The sequence below is a fragment of the Eleutherodactylus coqui genome, chromosome 10 (genome assembly GCF_035609145.1).
Source record: "Eleutherodactylus coqui strain aEleCoq1 chromosome 10, aEleCoq1.hap1, whole genome shotgun sequence".
Classification (NCBI taxonomy): Eukaryota; Metazoa; Chordata; class Amphibia; order Anura; family Eleutherodactylidae; genus Eleutherodactylus; species Eleutherodactylus coqui.
In genome coordinates, this window is record NC_089846.1 from 141,651,663 (window position 1) to 141,672,289 (window position 20,627).

General features: G+C 51.1%; 1 protein-coding gene across 2 annotated transcripts in view; it reads left to right on the forward strand.

Annotated features, from left to right (window-relative positions):
* BICRA (BRD4 interacting chromatin remodeling complex associated protein) overlaps nucleotides 1-20,627 on the forward strand; it is an 84,876-nt gene that overhangs the window by 42,764 nt on the left and 21,485 nt on the right. The window contains exons 2-6 of one of the 2 annotated variants that reach the window (XM_066581984.1): nucleotides 9,045-9,090; nucleotides 13,935-13,977; nucleotides 15,448-15,513; nucleotides 16,788-18,716; nucleotides 19,320-19,628. In XM_066581984.1, the coding sequence (XP_066438081.1) occupies nucleotides 9,050-9,090; nucleotides 13,935-13,977; nucleotides 15,448-15,513; nucleotides 16,788-18,716; nucleotides 19,320-19,628 (2,388 nt within the window). In that variant the 5' untranslated portion in view covers nucleotides 9,045-9,049. The remainder of the gene's footprint in view (nucleotides 1-9,044; nucleotides 9,091-13,934; nucleotides 13,978-15,447; nucleotides 15,514-16,787; nucleotides 18,717-19,319; nucleotides 19,629-20,627) is intronic. The other variant, XM_066581983.1, reaches the window with a different exon arrangement.

Below are 20,627 nucleotides of genomic sequence, written 5' to 3' on the forward strand. Positions count from 1 at the left end.
GGAGAGTACACTCGCCTATATCGGATGTATCCGTATGGAGAGTACACGCACCTATATCGGATGTATCCGCATGGAGAGTACACTCGCCTATATCGGATGTATCCGCATGGAGAGTACACTCGCCTCTATCGGATGTATCCGTATGGAGAGTACACTCGCCTATATCGGATGTATCCGCATGGAGAGTACACTCGCCTATATCGGATGTATCCGCATGGAGAGTACACTCGCCTATATCGGATGTATCCGCATGGAGAGTACACTCGCCTATATCGGATGTATCCGCATGGAGAGTACACTCGCCTCTATCGGATGTATCCGTATGGAGAGTACACTCGCCTCTATCGGATGTATCCGTATGGAGAGTACACTCGCCTCTGTCGGATGTATCCGTATGGAGAGTACACTCGCCTCTGTCGGATGTATCCGTATGGAGAGTACACTCGCCTCTGTCGGATGTATCCGTATGGAGAGTACACTCGCCTCTGTCGGATGTATCCGTATGGAGAGTACACTCGCCTCTGTCGGATGTATCCGTATGGAGAGTACACTCGCCTCTGTCGGATGTATCCGTATGGAGAGTACACTCGCCTCTGTCGGATGTATCCGTATGGAGAGTACACTCGCCTCTGTCGGATGTATCCGTATGGAGAGTACACTCGCCTCTGTCGGATGTATCCGTATGGAGAGTACACTCGCCTCTGTCGGATGTATCCGTATGGAGAGTACACTCGCCTCTGTCGGATGTATCCGTATGGAGAGTACACTCGCCTCTGTCGGATGTATCCGTATGGAGAGTACACTCGCCTCTGTCGGATGTATCCGTATGGAGAGTACACTCGCCTCTGTCGGATGTATCCGTATGGAGAGTACACTCGCCTCTGTCGGATGTATCCGTATGGAGAGTACACTCGCCTCTGTCGGATGTATCCGTATGGAGAGTACACTCGCCTCTGTCGGATGTATCCGTATGGAGAGTACACTCGCCTCTGTCGGATGTATCCGTATGGAGAGTACACTCGCCTCTGTCGGATGTATCCGTATGGAGAGTACACTCGCCTCTGTCGGATGTATCCGTATGGAGAGTACACTCGCCTCTGTCGGATGTATCCGTATGGAGAGTACACTCGCCTCTGTCGGATGTATCCGTATGGAGAGTACACTCGCCTCTGTCGGATGTATCCGTATGGAGAGTACACTCGCCTCTGTCGGATGTATCCGTATGGAGAGTACACTCGCCTCTGTCGGATGTATCCGTATGGAGAGTACACTCGCCTCTGTCGGATGTATCCGTATGGAGAGTACACTCGCCTCTGTCGGATGTATCCGTATGGAGAGTACACTCGCCTCTGTCGGATGTATCCGTATGGAGAGTACACTCGCCTCTGTCGGATGTATCCGTATGGAGAGTACACTCGCCTCTGTCGGATGTATCCGTATGGAGAGTACACTCGCCTCTGTCGGATGTATCCGTATGGAGAGTACACTCGCCTCTGTCGGATGTATCCGTATGGAGAGTACACTCGCCTCTGTCGGATGTATCCGTATGGAGAGTACACCGGTGAGGTGATTGTGGGGGTTCTTACACCGGTGAGGTGATTGTGGGGGTTCTTACACCGGTGAGGTGATTGTGGGGGTTCTTACACCGGTGAGGTGATTGTGGGGGTTCTTACACCGGTGAGGTTAATGTGGGGGTTCTTACACCGGTGAGGTGATTGTGGGGGTTCTTACACCGGTGAGGTGATTGTGGGGGTTCTTACACCGGTGAGGTGAATGTGGGGGTTCTTACCCCGGTGAGGTGATTGTGGGGGTTCTCACACCGGTGAGGTGATTGTGGGGGTTCTCACACCGGTGAGGTGATTGTGGGGGTTCTCACACCGGTGAGGTGATTTGTGGGGGTTCTTACACCGGTGAGGTGATTTGTGGGGGTTCTTACACCGGTGAGGTGATTTGTGGGGGTTCTTACACCGGTGAGGTGATTTGTGGGGGTTCCTACACCGGTGAGGTGATTTGTGGGGGTTCTCACACCGGTGAGGTGAATGTGGGGGTTCTCACACCGGTGAGGTGATTGTGGGGGTTCTCACACCGGTGAGGTGATTGTGGGGGTTCTCACACCGGTGAGGTGATTGTGGGGGTACTCACACCGGTGAGGTGATTGTGGGGGTTCTCACACCGGTGAGGTGAATGTGGGGGTTCTCACACCGGTGAGGTGAATGGTGGGGGTTCTCACACCGGTGAGGTGATTGTGGGGGTTCTCACACCGGTGAGGTGATTGTGGGGGTTCTCACACCGGTGAGGTGATTGTGGGGGTTCTTACACCGGTGAGGTGATTGTGGGGGTTCTTACACCGGTGAGGTGATTGTGGGGGTTCTTACACCGGTGAGGTGATTGTGGGGGTACACCGCGCTGAGCGCATGTCGATGTCTCTTCCTGTACGACCCTGTGAAGCGCTGGCTGTCTTGGCACGGACTTCCCATGGCGACACACTGATTGGAACGGGATATTTACATGGAGGTTCTTTAATTAATGTCCGATTTTGGACCAGTTTTCAGACAAGAATCACTCATTCAAGTCAACGGGCGCATTAAAGAAGGGCGGATGGCACTTGGATGGCGCGATCTGGATGGCACTTGGATGGCGCGATCTGTCCTTAATGCATGTAACCACGGGGATCATTAAAGAGAGCGGGGGGTGGGAGCCCGCTTGTATGTTATTTTTGGGTGGAGATCCCTCTATAACAACCGACCAATCATCGCTCTGTAAAGGCAGACGAACGCCCGTCATTTGTAGGCCTCAGCGACCCCTCTGACCGACCGCCGCTCCCTGTGGAGGGCCTGACCCCTCTGACCGACCGCCGCTCCCTGTGGAGGGCCTGACCCCTCTGACCGACCGCCGCTCCCTGTGGAGGGCCTGACCCCTCTGACCGACCGCCGCTCCCTGTGGAGGGCCTTTGGGCTCTTCTGATTCCTCCTCGGACTTTCTGTCACGGTTTCTGTCACAAACGCCAGGAGGAAAGAAAGTAGAGCATGCCGCGCTAAAAGTACAGAATCCACATGGAGCCTATTGTAGGCGTTCAGCAGAGGGCGGCGCAGAGTGCTCAGGCAGCAGGATGCAGTCCTAAGCTCCCGCTCATGGCCTGAAGGTTGTGGGTTCAATCCCCACATGGGTCAGGTAGCCGGCTCAAGGTTGGCTCAGCCCTCAATCCTTTCAAGGTCTGTAAAATAAGTCCCCATCTTGGTGGGGGGTAAAAGATGACTGGGGAGGCGATGGCAAACCACCCCGCAAAAACAGTCTGCCCAGAAAACGCCACGATGTGACGTCACCCTAGTAGTTGGTCGTGGCTCGGCGCTCGCATCTGGGTGCTTCACTTTTACTATTCCATGATGGAACAGAAGAACAAAACTCTAAATAGGAAGGTGATTAGGGTGAGTGCATGCGGGCGGGCGGCCATATTGGGTACTGCTTCCTCCTAGTGATGATTGGGGCTTCTCTGTGATTGTTACTGGCAGAGCTTCCACTACATGACGGGTCTGACCGCCATTAATATTCTTGGTCCTCGTCTCTACTGCGTCGGTGACCGCTCTGGCTGCATGTAGATAAGCCCCCCATCCATTAGCAGCCAGCCCCAGAATGGGAGTCCTCTGGACCGTGTACTGCTCTCCCCAAACTTCTGGGCCTCGCCCCCTCCTTGATGGTTTACAGCTTGCATGGCCGCTGTGTGAGGGGAAGGAATCTGTGTCTGGGTTCTTCAAAGAGGAGGAGGGGAATGTGTTTGGCTCCGACGGCGTAACTATCTGCGTGCCACAGGGCTCGCTGCTGCGCCATACAGGGAGCCTGCAAGGCGCTGGCGGAGGCCTCTGCTCTCCTACAGTACAGATGTAGCAGTGTTGAGTTTGTCATTTGATGCAGCTCCTCGTGAAACCTCAATGTGTTGTCTGTTAAAGCGACCCTCCGGGCCCGAACGAACAAAGATGGCCGCACCGCTTCACAGACTGCCTGATACGCACGGTGTATTGGTACATCGGTAGTCTAGGGCCGCTGTGTCACACGAGCGGTTTTTGCTGCGTATTACACATGCACAAAATACATGGCACTAAGCATCCATTCATACCATCCACACGCGGAAAATCACACGCAGGGTGTCCTGTGTGCAATACTGAATCGCCCAATGAGAAGCATGTAAAATAACGCAGTAAATGCACAAAAATAACGCAGTAAATGCACAATTGCGCGCCTGATATTGTGGTTTTTCTATGCAGGCTGCCCGGTGGGGAAGCAGGAGTTGTGACACCAACAGTTTGCATCGCCACTGCGCAAAAATACACAGTAAAAATGCAGACAAAGCTGCAGCTCTGCACGCAGTAAACGCTCCGTAAAGATGCAGGGTTTTTACGGCTCATGTGAGAGCGGCCTGCGGGTCCGCTGTAGACGAGCCAATTCCTCGTTTGAAGAAGTGAATGATGTCAGAGTTCGCTCATGGAAGCGGTTTGTACCGCAGATACATCGTCGGCTCGCGCAAACGAGAGATTATTCATCGTTGTCATTCGCTGTATAGGCGACTGAGTGATCCGTATTTACGCCGATCCGTGAGCGAACGATGACTTTCATGGCTGCCGAAAGTGAACGGTGAAGGAAAAGTGACGGAATCTTTGTTGGATCGTCGGCTGCGTTCAGACGGAACAATTATCGGTCACTTTGGCTCGTTAAAGCGATTTCTTGAACGATAATCATTCCGTGTAAAAGGGCCTCCAGACCCTCCATGCTGCTCGACCGGCCAGCGCAGGTTGATCGTAGTGTCTTCCGAGTGTATTTGCACCATGTATGACGCATACAGTTTTTGCACGTGTCGTATACCGCGAATACAACCCTTTGATTCCCGCGGGTTCGTTCACATGAGCGTATTTTTTTTCACACTGCAATCGCATGAAGAAATACACAGGAGGGCCCATCGTGGAGCGCAGGACGCCCTGTGGACGCGCATTTAAATCAACGGATGTCTGCAAATATGAGGGGAACCTGCGGATCTGTGCCCGAAATCAGTGCAAACGCACAGCCGAGCCGGCGAAATACGCAGATGTACGCAGTGTTCAGTCACGTAGATACGCAGTTTGACCTGCCCCTTAGACTACGGATGCAGACTAATCCGCGGCGTGTCTCAGGCAGCCATCTTTGTCCGGGACGTGACGCAGTCCTGTGGGCGGGGCTACATCATTAGAAGGCCAACTTCTACGACCGCTTAATCTCATCCATGATGGATGAAACGTGTCAAGCAGTTGTGCAGATGCTCCTGGAGCCCCGTCTCCCGTGCGTCCGGCCGTCGCCTGCGTATCAAATCCATGGATTTTCAATGCACTTTTTTATTTTAGTTTTTTGCACCCCCATCCGCCTGACTCAGAAGCTGCTCTGCAAATCGGACAAGAGGAGCGCGGCCACGTACAGAACAACCTACCTTATGAGTGACTTGGCGTGTGACCGGACTACCGTGGGTCCATACGGTGTGTGGCGTCCATTGTAGACTCGGGGGGGATTGGACCTCGGGCCAGCTTTAGAGGACTGTAAGGCCGTATTGGTGAACCGCTGAGGTCTCCCGTTGTTTGTAAATCCCGGGCCTGCCGGCAGATACTGCGTGTGTACGGCGCTGCCCGCATAGCACATGGTGCACGAATTCTCCGATGTTTGATATGAAAACGGCGCACATACGTAATGTATACCTATGCCAGTGCACAGGGCTCGAGGGCCGCAGAGAAGGGGAGCGTGCAGTCCATCGACTTCACTCAGCGAATAGACGCCCGTGGGCAGGAGCCCGTATGTAGGCAGATTTTATCTACAATGTGCCCTGTATTATACTTGCCTGATGGGGGCGCACCGACAATGCTCCTTCTAGCTCTGCTGCATCCGTCTGATGTTATAGAAGGGCCCCGGCCTCCGTATATAGACAATACGTCATTAATCCGTCTGCTGTCGCTTTAGTCCATGTAAAATCATTCAAGCAGTCGCCTTTTTCAGTTCAACCCTCAGAAACTGTAAATTATGAATACTGTAGAAGCTCCGTTGTCCCATAAGCATCGGCTGCCCCCTGGCAGCGCTGACGCGGGCAGCGCCAGCTCCATGGCCTGCTAGGTTCCTGGGTGGGTTGGATATGTATGGAGTCTGTATTTGTCATATAACTGATGGGCCCCGCTCTACATCTGAGGGTCTTTAAGAGGGCCGACTGTTGTCTGATAGGCCGAATGTAGGGGACAGATCCGTGTAAAAGGGCTGCTCACCGCGAACTTACTTCCCAGCCCCTTTGTTTCAGCTCACCAAAACATAGTCGCTGGTTATCATCTGGTATAAAGAGGTAGTTGCAGGGCGGTGTGCGCTCGCTCGTCACGCGCCTCCCATGAACATTGATTGGCTCCGGCTGTTTTTTGGTCTCTGGATGATCGCTCTCTGCTCCGCTCTCCCCCAGTGGCAGACGGCGGTAATGAGTGTTCACTCAAAGACCGCTCGCATCTATGTGCGTTCAGTAGACTCCGCAACCAATGAGCGTGCGCCAGGGAGGGGCCAGATTTCAAGTACACGCCCACCAGAGAACCTCACGGCCTCCAACTAGTCGACAAACGAGTTTGACCCGTGTAAGTGTGCCCAACAATTTGTAAAGTTTAACGAGTAACTGTCCCCGAGTAATTAGTCAGACAGGAGTCCTTCGTATACTTTAGCATCTATTCTGGGCGACTAGTCAGACGAAGGTAAAGCCACCCTCCACGGTGCGCCCCGTTAGGGCTGATGGGTGATTAAAGTCATGCTGTGTAAACAATAACAGTTGAGGCATTTGCAGACTTACCGTTCGCCATGTGATATGTGTGTAATATATAGCGCTGTCTGCCCGCCTGCCTCTGCCGTGCTCTGTGTGTAGTGCGGAGTATTCCCCCAGATGACGGGCAGCGGCGGACTCCTGCGAGTCTCTCCTTTGTTCGCCCTCCTGGACTACAGCTGTAGTGCACATTGCAAAGCACAAAACTCTCTCTTCCGGGCTTGTAACCGAAACCCTCTTGGCCACCGTCCAGTGGTGGCTGCCGGCCAAATCTCTCATCTTCAGTACAAAGTCACCCCTCACCTTGCAGCCTGTGCCGTCTGATGTCAGCGCCGGCTGTCCACGGGATGGCTGTAATAGATGGGCCTGCCTCGATGAGTGTCAGCTGTGCGGTGCCGGCCCTGATTGGCAGGCTGTCGTCTCGGTGGCTGGCGATGTGCGCCCCTGCCCGGTGATTACCGCCTGTGTGTTTACATGCAGCAATACTTTACAGGGAAGGAAGCCGGGAAAATCGTCCGTCCTCTTATGGGGATTCCCTTATGATTACCATGTACATAAATGCCGCACCGTCTCCGCCGACTTCCTGTAGGGACAACCTCTCTGGGTGGAGCCCCCTCATCAGCCACCATCTCCATCCGGAAAGATTTTGGTTTCCCTTTTACATCTATCACATGATATAACATATCCTTTTGCAGGGGGGCAGTTTATAATTATCATTAGCTTTTATAGTCTTCTAAATAAGCTCCGGCCCATAAGTATACAGTCCGGAGGATGAGCTGTGATTTCCTCTATCATAGCTGTGTGATCATCCTCAGTGACTCTGCCCCCTGCAGACAGGTCCTATGTAACTGCATCACACAGACTGAGAGCTCACAACTGCCAGCCGATGTCAGCTGCTCAGAATTGAAGCCACATGGCCATCTGAGGAGAAGAGGCATAACTACTACTAGCCCGCTTGTATATACTGGGGGCTCGTTACATGATCACCGGAGTGGCCCTTTTTAAATTTCCGTACCAAAATCCGAAGGAAAAAAAGTCACCCTTTAGAGCGGTTTGTCGCTGGGGAAAATCCACGGCACGTTCGACATATGCAGGTCAATTAGGCCTCCTGTCCACGGGCGTAGTGATATCCCGTGGCAGGAGCCGCCGCCGGGGAGCAGGGGAGAGCTGACAGCCGTCCGCTCTGAGCCTATCTGACAGGGAGGCTCACCACAAAGAATCGTGGCAAACCGCAGCATGCTGCGATTTAAATCCTGCGAGCGGAGAATCACTATCATCCTCCGCCCGTGGACAGGGGGCGGCGCTCTCTATAGTAGTCTATGGAAAGTGTTCACCCAGTTTCCCGCAGCCGGATTATCGCCGCGGGAAACGCAGTGCAAAATCACCCGTGGACAGGAGGCCTTTTGCTTCACTGGATACAAGTGTAGCAGATCATCTGGCTGTCCTGTAATACTGCATTTGGCCTGCAGGGTAAATGCCTGACTGGCTGTGGCTTCCTCCCAAAATCATCCGTTTGCCAGAGGCGCCTGGAGCTGAATCCAGGGCGATCAGCTGATTTCTGTCGCGGCTGCATCCTGAGTGGCCTTGTCTCTGATGATTTACTAAGTTGCATTTTTCTCTTAGGTGACTTTGTGCAATAAATTAGTCCCAGTGATGAATGTACTGATCTATAAACCGGGGGCCGGGGGGCCGGAGACGGTGGAAGTGTGCCAACTGCAACCGATTACCCTGATGTCACCATCTGACTGCAGGAAATGTATCCCTCAATGTTATCATGGGCCATTTATTAAGGAATCCGAGTGTCGGATGTTTAACCCACCGCTTACATGCATGGCGCCTGGGCCTGGACTCAGCAGGGGGACAGGAGGACAAAGCCAAACCTAAACCCTGATGGTGGTCAATGGGAAGAGCTGTGTCTGCACCGCACAGCTGGAGCGCCCTCTTCTGCCAGGCTGATCTCCCTGGCTGCGTAGCAGAAGAGGCGTTTTATAGGAAAAATGGGCTAATTAAAACATATTACGGAATACTGGAAAATGAAAAAATAAATGACATTTACAAGTAGTAGTGGAAATAGAAGCCGTTTTAGCGCAGAGACTGTCCACCGAGGAGGCCTGAGGGCCGGTGCCGTGCCTCCTCCGTGGTCCCTTGTGAAGGTGGTGATACGTGTATGAAGCCCTGAGCTGTGTACCTTGATGGCCTTGTGTGAAGACTGCCTGCGTGTTCTTACATCTTTGTTTTCTTTTTGCAGTTGACATGGACGATGAAGATGGCCGATGTTTGCTAGATGTAATTTGGTGAGTAGCCTGTGTGTGTGTGTGTGTGTGTGTGTGTGTGTGTGTGTGTGTATATGTGTGTGTGTGTGTGTGTGTATATATGTGTGTGTGTGTGTATATATGTGTATATATGTGTGTGTGTGCGTGTGTGTGTGTGTATATATATATGTCATGTTCCTCAGTTGTTCTCAGTAAGCTACTGAAATGTTACTTATTTGTGTCGTATGCGAAAATCTGTAGAAATGTCAAAGCCTTCGTTTCTCGGACCGGCTTTATAAATGTTGTTGAGCCGGAGATGGAGCTGACGGGAGCCTCAAACAGAGCTCAGCTTTCTTGCCCGTTGCACAATGGGTCGTTGGGCTTGCTGGCTGGATATATACCCTTACATATACATTGTTGAGGGCCGTCCAGTTTTCGGTAATGTCACTGTAATGCCAAGTTTAATCCACTTCTTACTGACCGTCTTCACTGCGTTCCCTGGTACAGTGAATGAAATAAGTATGTGACCCCCTTGCTGATTCTGTTAGTTTGCCCGCTGTCAGGCATGAACAGTCTATAATTTTTAGGGTCGGTTAATCTTAACAGTGAGAGATAGAAGATCCAAAAAATATACAGGAAATCCCATTGTCTAAATTATATATATTTATTTGCATTTTGCACAGAGAGATAAGTATTTGCTCCCTCTGGCAAACAAGACTTAATACTTGGTGGCCAAACCCTTGTAGCCAGGCCCAGCAGGCAGACGGTGTCTGGGGTTGATGAGGTCCGCTCCTCTTTGCAGATCATCTCTAAATCATTCGCTTGGCAACTCTGATCTTCAGCTCCCTCCATCAGTTTTCTATGGGATGAAGGTCTGGAGACTGGCTGGGCCGCTCCATCACCTTAATGTGCTTCTTTTTGAGCCACTCCTTTGTAGCCTTGGCTGTATGTTTTGGGTCATTGTCCTGCTGGAAGACCCAGCCACGACCCATTGTTAATGTCCTGGTGGAGGGAAGGAGGTTGTCACTCAGGATCTTACGGTTCATGGCTCCGTCCATTCTCCCATTGATGTGCTGAAGTAGTCAGAGAAACACCCCCAAAACATAATGTTTCCCCCTCCATGCGTGACAGTGGGGATGGGGTTCTTTGAGTCATGGGCAGCATTTCTCTTCCTCCAAACACGGCCAGTTGGGTTAATGCTAAAGAGCTCAATGTCTCTCATCTGACCCACAGCACCTTCTCCCAATCACTCTCAGAATCATCCAACCTTCAGACGGGCTGCACATGGGCCTTCTTGTTTAGGGGGACCTTGTGGGCCTGCGGGATTTTACAATGTGTTACCAATGGTTTTCTTGGTGACTAGTCCCAGCCGCCTTGAGATCATTAACAAGTTCCCCCCGTGTAGTTTTAGGCTGACCTCTCACCTTCCCCATGACCAAGGATACCCCACGAGGTGAGATTTTGCATGGAGCCGCAGATCGATGCCGAGTGACGGTGCAATAGGAAGAAAATGGAACTAACAGTTGTCTCCTTCTCACCCAGCGTCTTACTTCTGGTTTTGTAGCCCATTCCAGCCTTGTGCCGGTCTATGATCTTGTCCCCGACATCCTTAGAAAGCTCTCTGGTCTTGCCCATGTTGTAGAGGTTAGAGTCTGATTGAGTCTGTGGACAGGAGTCTTGTATGCAGGTGACCATGTAAGTCAGCGGTCTTTAATGCGGGTAACGAGTTGATTAGGAGCGTCTAACTGGTCTGGAGGAGCCAGAACTCTAATGGTTGGTAGGGGATCAAATACTTATTTCTCTGTCTAAATTATATATATGTATTTCCATTTTGCACAATGTGATTTTCTGGATATTTTTTGGATCTTCTATCTCTCACTGTTAGGGTGCATTCAGACGACCGTATATCGGCCGGGGTATTCACGCCGGCTGATATACGGCATCTCTCTCTGCAGGGGGAGGAGGCTGGAAGAGCCGGGAGCAGTGCACTGAGCTCCTGCCCCCTTTCCACCCCTCTACACTCATCTACACTATTTGCAACGAGAGGGGGTGGGGCTAAGTTCTGGGAATTAGCTCCACCCCTGCCCCGCCTCTCCTCATTGAAAATAGTGCAGGGGGTGGAGAGGAGGCAGAGAGGGGGCGGGAGCTCAGAGCACTGCTCCCAGCTCTTCCAGCCTCCTCCCCCTGCAGAGAAAGACGCCGCATATCAGCTGGCGTGAATACCCGGCCGATATACGGTCGTCTGAATGCACCCTTAAGATTAACCAACCCTAAAAATTATAGACTGTTCACGTCTGACAGCGGGCAAAGTTACAGACTCAGCAAGGGGTCACATACTTATTTCCTTCCCTGTATATGTCATGTCTTGGAGATGTTTTGGTCCCCTTCTTCTGACAATCGGATCCCGTTGATGAGTTGTGAGCCTTTCACGCGGGCCGTAATTAGTCTGCGCGGACATTTTTTGCATCCAAATCTTCTCCCTATAGGGTTGAGTGCCGCGCCTGGTAAGATCCGTAAGTCTGGACTCCCAAACTGCAAGATGAGCTTCTGTAGTAGAAAAGCTTTCTGCTTCTGCGGGAAAAAATGCAATTGTCTCCACGGCAGATTCAGCAGAACGCAGTCCACAACCGCAATTAGTCAACCATCCGCTGCATCTGCGGACAGTTCCTTCCCGTGTGGAGGGTCTCTTGGACGCTCCTTATGGACCGTGGCTTTAATACAACTAAGAAAATGTCAGCAAAATCCTAGAAGAGCTGAACCTTCTATGGGGCCAATCAGATCCCTGTAAATAACGGGGGCGGAGTGCAGACTGCTGCTTAATAGGAGTGTAAATGTGATTGGCTGAACACAACCACACCCACATATAAGGGGCCAATCACACTGGTGCAACCACATTATTTTAGGCTTTTGTTGTTCTGGGTTTTTTTCCATTATTTTTATTTTTCCACCCTAAAGCCTTTCAGTTGGTTTACCACTAGAATTGTCCCGATAACGGGTCACACCGGAGGCGGAAATAAATCGGAAATGATTCAAATCGTCCTTTTATAGGATAACACAAGCCTGGCATTTGGACAGGGGTGTAGACCTCTTATGGGGGGGGTGTAGACCTCTTATGGGGGGGGTGTAGACCTCTTATGGGGGGGGGTGTAGACCTCTTATGGGGGGGGGGTGTAGACCTCTTATGGGGGGGGTGTAGACCTCTTATGGGGGGGGGGGTGTAGACCTCTTATGGGGGGGGGGTGTAGACCTCTTATGGGGGGGGGGGGTGTAGACCTCTTATGGGGGGGGGTGTAGACCTTTATGTCCTCTGTACTGCTTATTGTTTACACTGATTTCACTCTTTTCAATGTAGATGGGTAAAATACACAGCAGTCTCCGTGTTACACGTGAGATTTTTGCTGTGGATTCACGGTTTACTGCCATGTTGCCATCTACCATAAAGATGCCGTCATATATGACTGTGCCTGCACACATCGGTGTCATGGCCAGGTCCAATAACGCAGTAGGACCCTTTACAAAAGACACAAAACAGCCAGAGCTGGTTGTCCCACCAAAAAGATTGTTTATAGTTAAAGATTAGCCAGAAATTATAAAAAATGTTTGTATTTACATTTAATAAAAAAAACGTTCTATCCCCAGATATTCCAAGACTGTTAGAATAGCGCCCCCTGCTGTTTATGTTGTGTCCACCTCAGTAATTGTTCCAAGGTGGTCACACATGCTCAGTCTTCTCTCTGCTCCATTGGTGTGGTGAGCGGCTGATGTCAGAAGGGAGGAGGCTGTAATACTGCAGACCCACAAGACGGAGTCACCACTTGGAACATCTACTGAGGCGGACACACAATAGAGGCTGGTGGCGCTATTCTAAAATTAGTCTTGGAATCTCTGAGGATATAAATGTATTATTTATTTAGGTGTTAATATGAGAAATGTTTATAATTACGGGCTGGATTTGGCTATATAACCGGTTTGTGACCACCCTTCAAGTCTCTCGGCACTGCACTCCCAAATCGCTGCAGTGCACACTATTGTGCCTTGTACCTCAGTGACCTGTTGTCTTTAATAATACAAAAGGTCTAAAACCTTCTAATATTCTTCTGTTTTAGGCCACTTCCACACGGGCGACAAAGTCACGTGATTTTCATGTGATGCGACAGCGCTACAAATCGCATGTATGTGAGGCCCGTGCTTTCCAACGGGTTCCTTCACATTAGCCATGTTTTGTAGGCCGCTACATTGCGATTAAAAAAATCAATCGTGGCATGCTGCATATTGACGCAAATTATGATGTTTTGTAGCCCATGTTTTCCCTATGAGCCTTCCTTTGTGTTGCATCGCACAAAATCAAGGTTTTCGTGGGGTGCGATACAACCTTAACAGGAAGTCCTACGGTTTACCTCTAAAATAAGCCCTAAATGTATTTAAAAAAACCCAATACATGACCTAACAGGCGCTGTCCGCTCCCCACACTTCTCCTTGCGAAACTCCGCCACACTTGTTTGCAGTCTTCAGCCGCCACTTCCTGGTAGGGTGTTCATAAATCCCGCCCCCAGGAAGCGCTGGCTCTGATTGGCTGAGCCGCGGCACTCTAGAACTAATCAATGCAGCACTCGATGAACCAATCACAGCCATTGCATTAAATGAATTGCTATCTACATCTCATTCATTCTATGATCACCACTACTGTAATACTCCTGCCTTGTCTCCTGGCGTATGACCTGATTCACACTGCTCATACAACAGGGCCGGAGGCCCATACATACTGCCCTATGTGCACCAGGGGGTGGCTGGGGAACGGACAGTCATAGGGGATGGTGCTGCCCGCCTACGGCGATAAGGCATCTGGGCTCTTGTGGATACTAATCTGTGGCTTCTGCTCTTTGCAGCGACCCCCAAGCTCTGAATGACTTTTTGCATGGATCAGATAAGGTGAGTGCATACAGAGGGGCGACGTGATTGAGAGAATCTAGTCCAGTAAGGGTGGGTTCAGATGGGACAACTGTCAGGCGTGTAAGCCCCCCCACGACTATCGCTCCTATGCACAGCAGTGATTGGAGTCAGAGATCTCTTCCAGCCGCCCGCCTCCATTTACTGTAAGCTGGCAGTCGTTCATAGATGAGCGACTGCCTGTTTATACTGAGCAAGAGCTCGCTAGTCGTTCCCTTACAGTGAGCGGACGTGGCACAACTGGCAACTACTGGGAACTTCTCCATACACTGTAGTTGCTCATTTGATCGATTTATTATTTGGGCGACTATCGTTCCGTGTAAAAGTACCCCGAGATGTACTGAACTGGTGGAGGAGGAGGATAATGTGATAGCCCCAGAGCCCTGCCAATGCCTGCGGTTATTGCTGCTGCGGCGCGGCTTACGGCGCTGCACCAAGGAACGTCATACATCCAAATACTTTGTATTTATATAGTGTTGGCTTTTTATTAATTGAGGAGAAGCTCCCCACAGATTCATCCCCCTCCCCCTATTGATGGGAGCTGGGGGGCGCTGCGTCTCCATGCATTATGTGGAAAGCCCATCGATTTCCAATAAGAGCAGCATAATGTGGAGGCGCTGTAGGTGGGAATGGAACGCCGGCTGCCAGATCTCCCTAAGGGTTACAGCTGATTGCAGGGGTCCCGGCACCAGGACCCTTCTAGTAAAGACGGATTATCCAGAGCAAACCATCCTTTTAAAGGGATTTTCTGGAACTTCAATATTGAGGAGTTCTCCTTAGGATAGGCCATGAATAGCAGATTAATGGGGGTCCGCCGCTAAGGACCCCGTCAACCAACTGTTTGACAAGACCACAACGCTTACGTGAGCAACGCAGCCTCTTCTTAAACCAGTGATGTTACATTCATTCATCATGTTGTCTAAAAGCTGCTCAAGTGAATGGGATTGAGCTGCTATACCCGGCTCTGAGCTGCTATACCCGGCTCTGAGCTGCTATACCCGGCTCTGAGCTGCTATACCCGGCTCTGAGCTGCTATACCCGGCTCTGAGCTGCTATACCCGGCTCTGAGCTGCTATACCCGGCTCTGAGCTGCTATACCCGGCTCTGAGCTGCTATACCCGGCTCTGAGCTGCTATACCCGGCTCTGCACTACAGAGTACTGTGGCTTCTTCAAACTACTGATCGACGGGGGTCCTGAGCAAGGGACCCTCACCAATCACATACTGATGACCGATCCTGAGGATAGCTCATCCATATTACAGTTCTGGGAAACCTCTATACCAACACTGTATGGCGCATCTAACGGATGTCTTGGGGGTTTAGGCTGGTATTTGTAGTGCCAGAGCAGGGGACAGCCATAGGGTTTTACATTTATGGTAGGGACTAATGCATATGGTGGGCCAGTATTTGTGCTCTGTCAGTAACACTTGAGTGTTCTTTTACTTCCTCTAGATTGATGGAGATGATCTGCTGGATAACGCGGGCGATGCAGCAAGTGCCTTCTTTGTGGGCACTGGGGTAAGGCCTTTAACTTGTCTCTCTTCTAGACTCGTTGCTAGCACTCTTCTACAAGAGCCATCATGTAGACTTGAGACAATCTGTATTGGGTGTGTGTTCACACAGTGGAGTGGGTGCAGATTTTCTGCAGTGGAGAAATCTCACAATCCGCACCCAATACCCTACGTGTGCATGACCCGTCTGCGGTGCGCTCACACAGCTGAGCTGTTACACAATCTGCAGCAAATCCACTACATGGGAGCGCACCCTGAGCGCAGCTTTACACTGAGGTTTTTTGGGGCAGTTCTTGCAGTTTTTTGAGCCAAAGCCAGAAGTTGATCCAGCACAAAGGAGAAGTACCAGCCATTATTTTGTATTTCCCGTATCTCTTGAACCCACTGCTGGGTTTGGCTCAAAAACTGTATGAATAACTGCTACAAAAACTACGACTTTAAAGGGGGTTGTACCAAGATTGCAAGTTATTCCTTATCTATAGGATAGATAATAATGTGCTGATTGGCGGGGGTCTCACTGCTAAGAGCCCAACCAATCTCAAGGTCAGGGGTCCCAGGTCCCCCGTCGCCCTCACTGCGAGGTTACTGCACCACCAGCAGGGAGGAGGGGACTGAAGGGAGCGCTAGCTTTGCAAGCGCTTCGGCGCGCCATTCACTTTCAGTGGGGTTTGGGGGTTGCCCGAGTTGCACCCTCTTGGGTATTTCCATTAGCCCCCATTGCAATGAATGGAGCGGTAACTGTGTGTGCTCGGCCAGTGCTCCTTTCACATTAACGTCACTACGGGGGGAGAAGCAAACTGCAGGGACGGGCAGAACAGGACATGGGAGTCCCGTTGTGCAGATCGTCAGGGGTCTCCACAAGTTACTCCATAGATGACCTGCAACCTTTGTACAACCTCTTTAAAACAAAAAAGAAATTTGACAAAAAGGTTTTAGACTGACCGCTCTATCCCTATACACAAGCACGAAGAAACGGACCTATCCGTCTGTGATGCAGATGGGAGGGGGCTAGTGAGGCTCCGCCCCCATGACTCCAGACTCCATTCCGAGTTGCTTTCAAAGAATGTTTGTTTTAAAACCCATTAGTGTTCCAGAATATCACCAGTACGCCTGCAGCGGCCGCGCCTGTCCCAGGTTTGTTGTCCGTGGTTTGTATAGCAGGGAGCTGGTGACCAGTTCCATTCGGATCTCCCCTTCTTGGCTTTGTGGGTTTTTGGTTTTTTTTTTATTGTTCCCATTGACCCGTTCTAATGCGTGTTTTGTTTTCTTTTACTATTGCAGCTTCATGTTCAGGAAACTCCGGGGAACCATTTAACTACAGAACCAAACCCCCCACCTGGTGGAGTAGATTTGGACTTTTTGCCAGATGACATCCTTGGCTCTCCATCAGGGGCTAGTGCCAGCCTCACAAATTCTGACCAGCCATGTGACATCCTCCAGCAGAGCTTGCAGGAGGCCAACATCACCGAACAGACTCTTGAAGCCGAGGCAGAATTGGACTTGGGCTCTTTCCAACTCCCTACTCTGCAACCAGTGGTGCCGGCTGCTTCAGATGGGACCCCTCAGATATTTTCTGGCGGTGCAGACCTCATTGGACTTCAGCAGCCGGCAGTGCTGACACACCAAGCGCTAGTTCAGCAGTCTGTGGGGGCAGATGTGGTCAACAAGGCAATAAGCGTACAACCGTTTATCCAACAAGTCGGCCTTGGTAATGTTACAATTCAGCCCATCTCCAACCTCCCGGGACTGCCCAATGGCAGTCCCGGGGGAGCATTGGGGATTGGGCAAATACAAGTGGTGGGTCAACAAGTGATGGCCATAAACCAACCTGCACAACAGATCATTGCCAAGCCAGTGCAGTCAACACAGGTGGCCAATCTGCCAGTGGGCAGCTACCTGGCAGGAACCACCCAGGAGCAGCAACAGGTCACATTAACGTCAAGTGGGGTGTCTCCGCAGAACGCTGGCTTGGTCCTACAGAACAAAATTCCCACAGTGGCCACCACACTGAATGGTAATCCCATGTTCGGCGGCGTGTCGGCTGCACAGTGCACGCAATCCCTTACAGTTACTTCCAGTCTGAACAGCCCGGTTATCATACAACGGACTCCAACTCCTATACAACCCAAACCGGCTGGTGTGCTCCAACAAAAGCTATTCCAAATCTCACCCAAACCATTTGCTCCCAACAATACTACGCTCACCATTCAGGGGGACGCCTCGCTGCAACAGCAGCAGAAAGCTCAGCAGAACCTGACCTTCATGGCTGGCAAACCTGGTCAAAACGTCGTCCTCTCCAGCTTTTCCCAGGGCCTTCCTGCCAATGTGTTTAAGCAGCCTCCCCCACAGCAGCAGTCACTGGGCAAGCCCATGAGCGTCCAGCTGCTAAACCAAGGCAGCAGCATAGTCATCCCGGCTCAGCATGCCCAGGCTATGCTGCAAGGACAAAACCAGTTCCTCTTGCCAGGAGCTTCAGCCGTCCAGCAGCTGTCTGCTCTGCAGGCCAACATGGGTGGCCAGATCTTAACTGCTTCCCACCCCAGTGGACAAGCCCACATCATTGCCAGCCAAGGTCCGGGAGGCCAAATTCTCAATCAGGCCCTGCCTGCCCAAATACTTACCAATCAGAACCTTGCTAGCCAGCTGAACTTGGGGCAGGTCCTCACGTCTCAGAACGCACATGGCACAGCCCACATACTGTCCGCACCCATACAGCTACAGACGGGACAAGTTGGCCAACCTACATTGTTCCAGATGCCAGTATCCCTGGCCAGTAGTCTGAGCACTCAGAGTCAACCTACAGTAACCACGTCACTTAACCAAGCCGGACAGACGGTTATCCAAGGAGTGACTTTACCCAATCAGGTGGCCATGTTTAACACACCCGAGGGCCTTGGGCAAGCAGTAAGCATCCAACAGGCCTCAACGGGAAGCAGCCAGAGCCCGGGTATTGTGCAACAAGGAGCCAGCCTTCTGCCCGGCACAGAGCAAACCTCCATATTGACCGTCCAAACAACACAGCAGCCATCACAAGGACAGGCCCAGCTCCAGTTGAATGTACAGCAACAGCCGCAGCCTTTAGCACCTCCGCCCCCTCAACAGGCAATGCCCAGTCCCAGTCTTGAACCCAGCCCCGACAAAATAATCCTTAGCCAAGCAGCGCCAGGAAATATCATCAGTGCAGATTCCATGCAGATGTTCATCCAGCAGGTAAGCATGGGCCCTTCCACAGCAGGACAGCTAGGCCACGGGGGGGCGGTATAGTGTAGTCTCTGTATATATGTATATGCAGCCAGCCTGCTAGCTGAATAATAAAAAGGCTCTTCCAGCATCTCTTAATGCTCATTTGTTGGGCCGTGCATGCTCTAATGCCGCTTTTACTATTAATACGTTGTTTCTTCTTTCTTTATTTGTGTGCTTTAAAGCCTTTGTATCATCTCAGTATTGGTAAGATTTTTAATTGGATATGACCCACAACAGCTCAACGCACCCTTGTGCAGAGCTGCTCTGTGCCATATCCAAGGGCCGAAAACAGCTCTGTCTGATAGAGGAAAGAGACCCGGAGCAGCACCAGTCTCCAGAACAGCAATCTGGGCCTACGTTCCGATTTGCGCCACTCATTGGTTGCATTGTTGCCCTCTAGTGGTCAAATCCTAGAATGTTACATGAAGAGAATCCTAAATGGTTGTGTATATGTACTGGCAGGCATGGATACGGGAGGTTACTGCATCTAGTTATCGTAACAAATGATTAAAATGAAGTTTTGTGTGAGTGAGTGTTTAACGGACGGTTGCCAATTGTTGGCCATTACAGAAGGAGCAGCAACAGCAGCAATATTATGAAGTGACGTTGAAACCACAGCAGGAAAGCAGCCTGGTGCAAACCTCTGCCGCCCCACAGCTCTCTATGCCAATCTACAGCATAGCCGCCTCTGGCAGCACTTTGAGCAGCAGTACCTCCAGCAGCAGTAGCGTGCCCGCCTCCGTCATAGTGAGCAGCAGTGCCGGCTCCACCGCCCAACCCAACCGTGACTTGGCCCAGAACCATGCCACAACATCGGAATCCAAAGGACACTTGCCTCATTTCCCTACCAGCCAGTCTCAGCAGGCTATGTCCTGCCAGGTAGCCACGATCCCCCAATTCAGTCTGCTTTCACCTTAATCCTTTTTCTGGCTTCCCCCTTCTAATTTTCTTTCCCATAACCTGTGGTGGCAAATTTCCTTTCACTTCACTTTACTGTGCGACTCCATGCAGTACTGCAGCCTGTATGCAGACTCCAATAATCATCCTGTATCAGGGTCAGGCCGTTGATCTTTTGGTATCATGGAGATTGCGATTGCACGATGATTGCTGATTGACTCGGTGAGACAGTTTGATGATACTTGTTATTACTGGAATGGCGATCACTAAAGGGGCATGCACGAAGATATCTGCCATGAGGGCAATGTACATTGCAGTTACAGCGGGTGCTAGGTCTTGTAGTTACATCATGCACAAGTCTTCTTACCTGTATTGGCACCATGGGCACTTCTTTAAAGGGGTTTTCCTATATAAAATGCATTGGTGGCAGTGAGGGGATGAAAGTAAAATAATAATACATGCCCTCCTTGCCACTACAGTGCTGCTTCCCCACTTCCGTTCCTGTCTTCGGTTTGCTTCGGCTGCAGCAGTCACATGATTGTTTACCCACATGACTGCTGTAGCCAATAGGATGCCCAACGGGGACGGCGTCCGTGTCGTCCTGTAAACTTGCCGAGGGCTTCTATACTACAAGCTCACGTGAGATGTCACCAGGCTAGAAGACCCGGTGACGTTAGATGCCATGGTGTCTGAGTGCCAACACTTCCATCCAGTACCATGCTGGGGATATTGCTTTTATATAGTTTTACTCCTTTAACTATTGATGACTTGTCCTCAGGATAGGCTACCAATAGTTGATTAGCGGTGGTCCGCTGCTTGGGACCCCTGGGGATAAGCTGTTTGTCGGGCCGCTGTCAGTGGGCAAAGAGCCAGAATCGGACAGGCATTGGCTTGCATTGTTAATGCAGTCACAGTTCCATCCAATTCAATTGTAGCAGTGACTGCAATACTAGCAGTGTGTTCAGAGCTGTGCCCTTCACT